Raw genomic sequence first — 736 nt, 5'->3', positions numbered from 1 at the left:
GAGACTAATGCTTCAAATTTTATTGTGGAAAAAAAAATCAGTGCTAAATAGTTATGGTCAATATATAGTGTATATACTTAGGTAAAAGACCCGAAACACCCTTTGCTCCTGCTTATCTTCAAATATATACCCACAGGTACATCCCATCATCCAGACTCCTCAGATGGTGTTCCTGGGAGTAGGCAGGTACGGCAGACATCGCAGCATTCGTCTTATTATATAGTCACAGATATAACACACCTATGATATTTTTCTCATTCTAAAATTAATTTTACCATCATGTTACTTTCAAGTTACTTCAGAAAATGAAGTAAAACAGGACAATGTTATTATTATTATTTTTTTTTGTATGGACTATTTATTTGAACGGGATTAAATTTGTACTTTTTGAGAGGATACCGAAAAACCGTTTTGTTTCCATTTACGTACTCTGTTATATTGCCATATTAACTCTACTATAACATTTTGTTCTGACAAAATTTATTTTGTTTAGAAGCTAATGTGTGATCATTTTAGTTATTTTAAGAAAACCAAAAAAGAAACAAAACCTTCTCTTTTTTTGTTGCTATAATAAGGTATATTTTATATCCATTAAGTTGCAAACCACAGAGTATGCTTTTAACAAAACTTTATCCTTAGAAGTGTAAAGTATGATTTTTTTCCATATAGTTAGTGCAGAAAAGACTTTTACTTCTCTCTTTATTTCACTAGAAAAGTAAATTGTACAGTACTATCT

At 30.0% G+C, this 736-nt stretch overlaps 1 protein-coding gene across 1 annotated transcript in view; it reads left to right on the top strand.

Moving 5' to 3' along the window:
* LOC119582031 (spectrin beta chain, non-erythrocytic 2-like) overlaps positions 1 to 736 on the top strand; it is a gene marked incomplete at its 5' end in the record, with an annotated part of 75,134 nt that overhangs the window by 70,195 nt on the left and 4,203 nt on the right. Inside the window, 1 exon segment of the mRNA XM_037930241.1 lies at positions 137 to 186. Within this exon segment, the coding sequence (XP_037786169.1) occupies positions 137 to 186 (50 nt within the window).

The sequence above is a fragment of the Penaeus monodon genome, chromosome 15 (assembly GCF_015228065.2).
Source record: "Penaeus monodon isolate SGIC_2016 chromosome 15, NSTDA_Pmon_1, whole genome shotgun sequence".
Classification (NCBI taxonomy): Eukaryota; Metazoa; Arthropoda; class Malacostraca; order Decapoda; family Penaeidae; genus Penaeus; species Penaeus monodon.
This window is presented reverse-complemented; position numbering and strand designations above follow the sequence as displayed.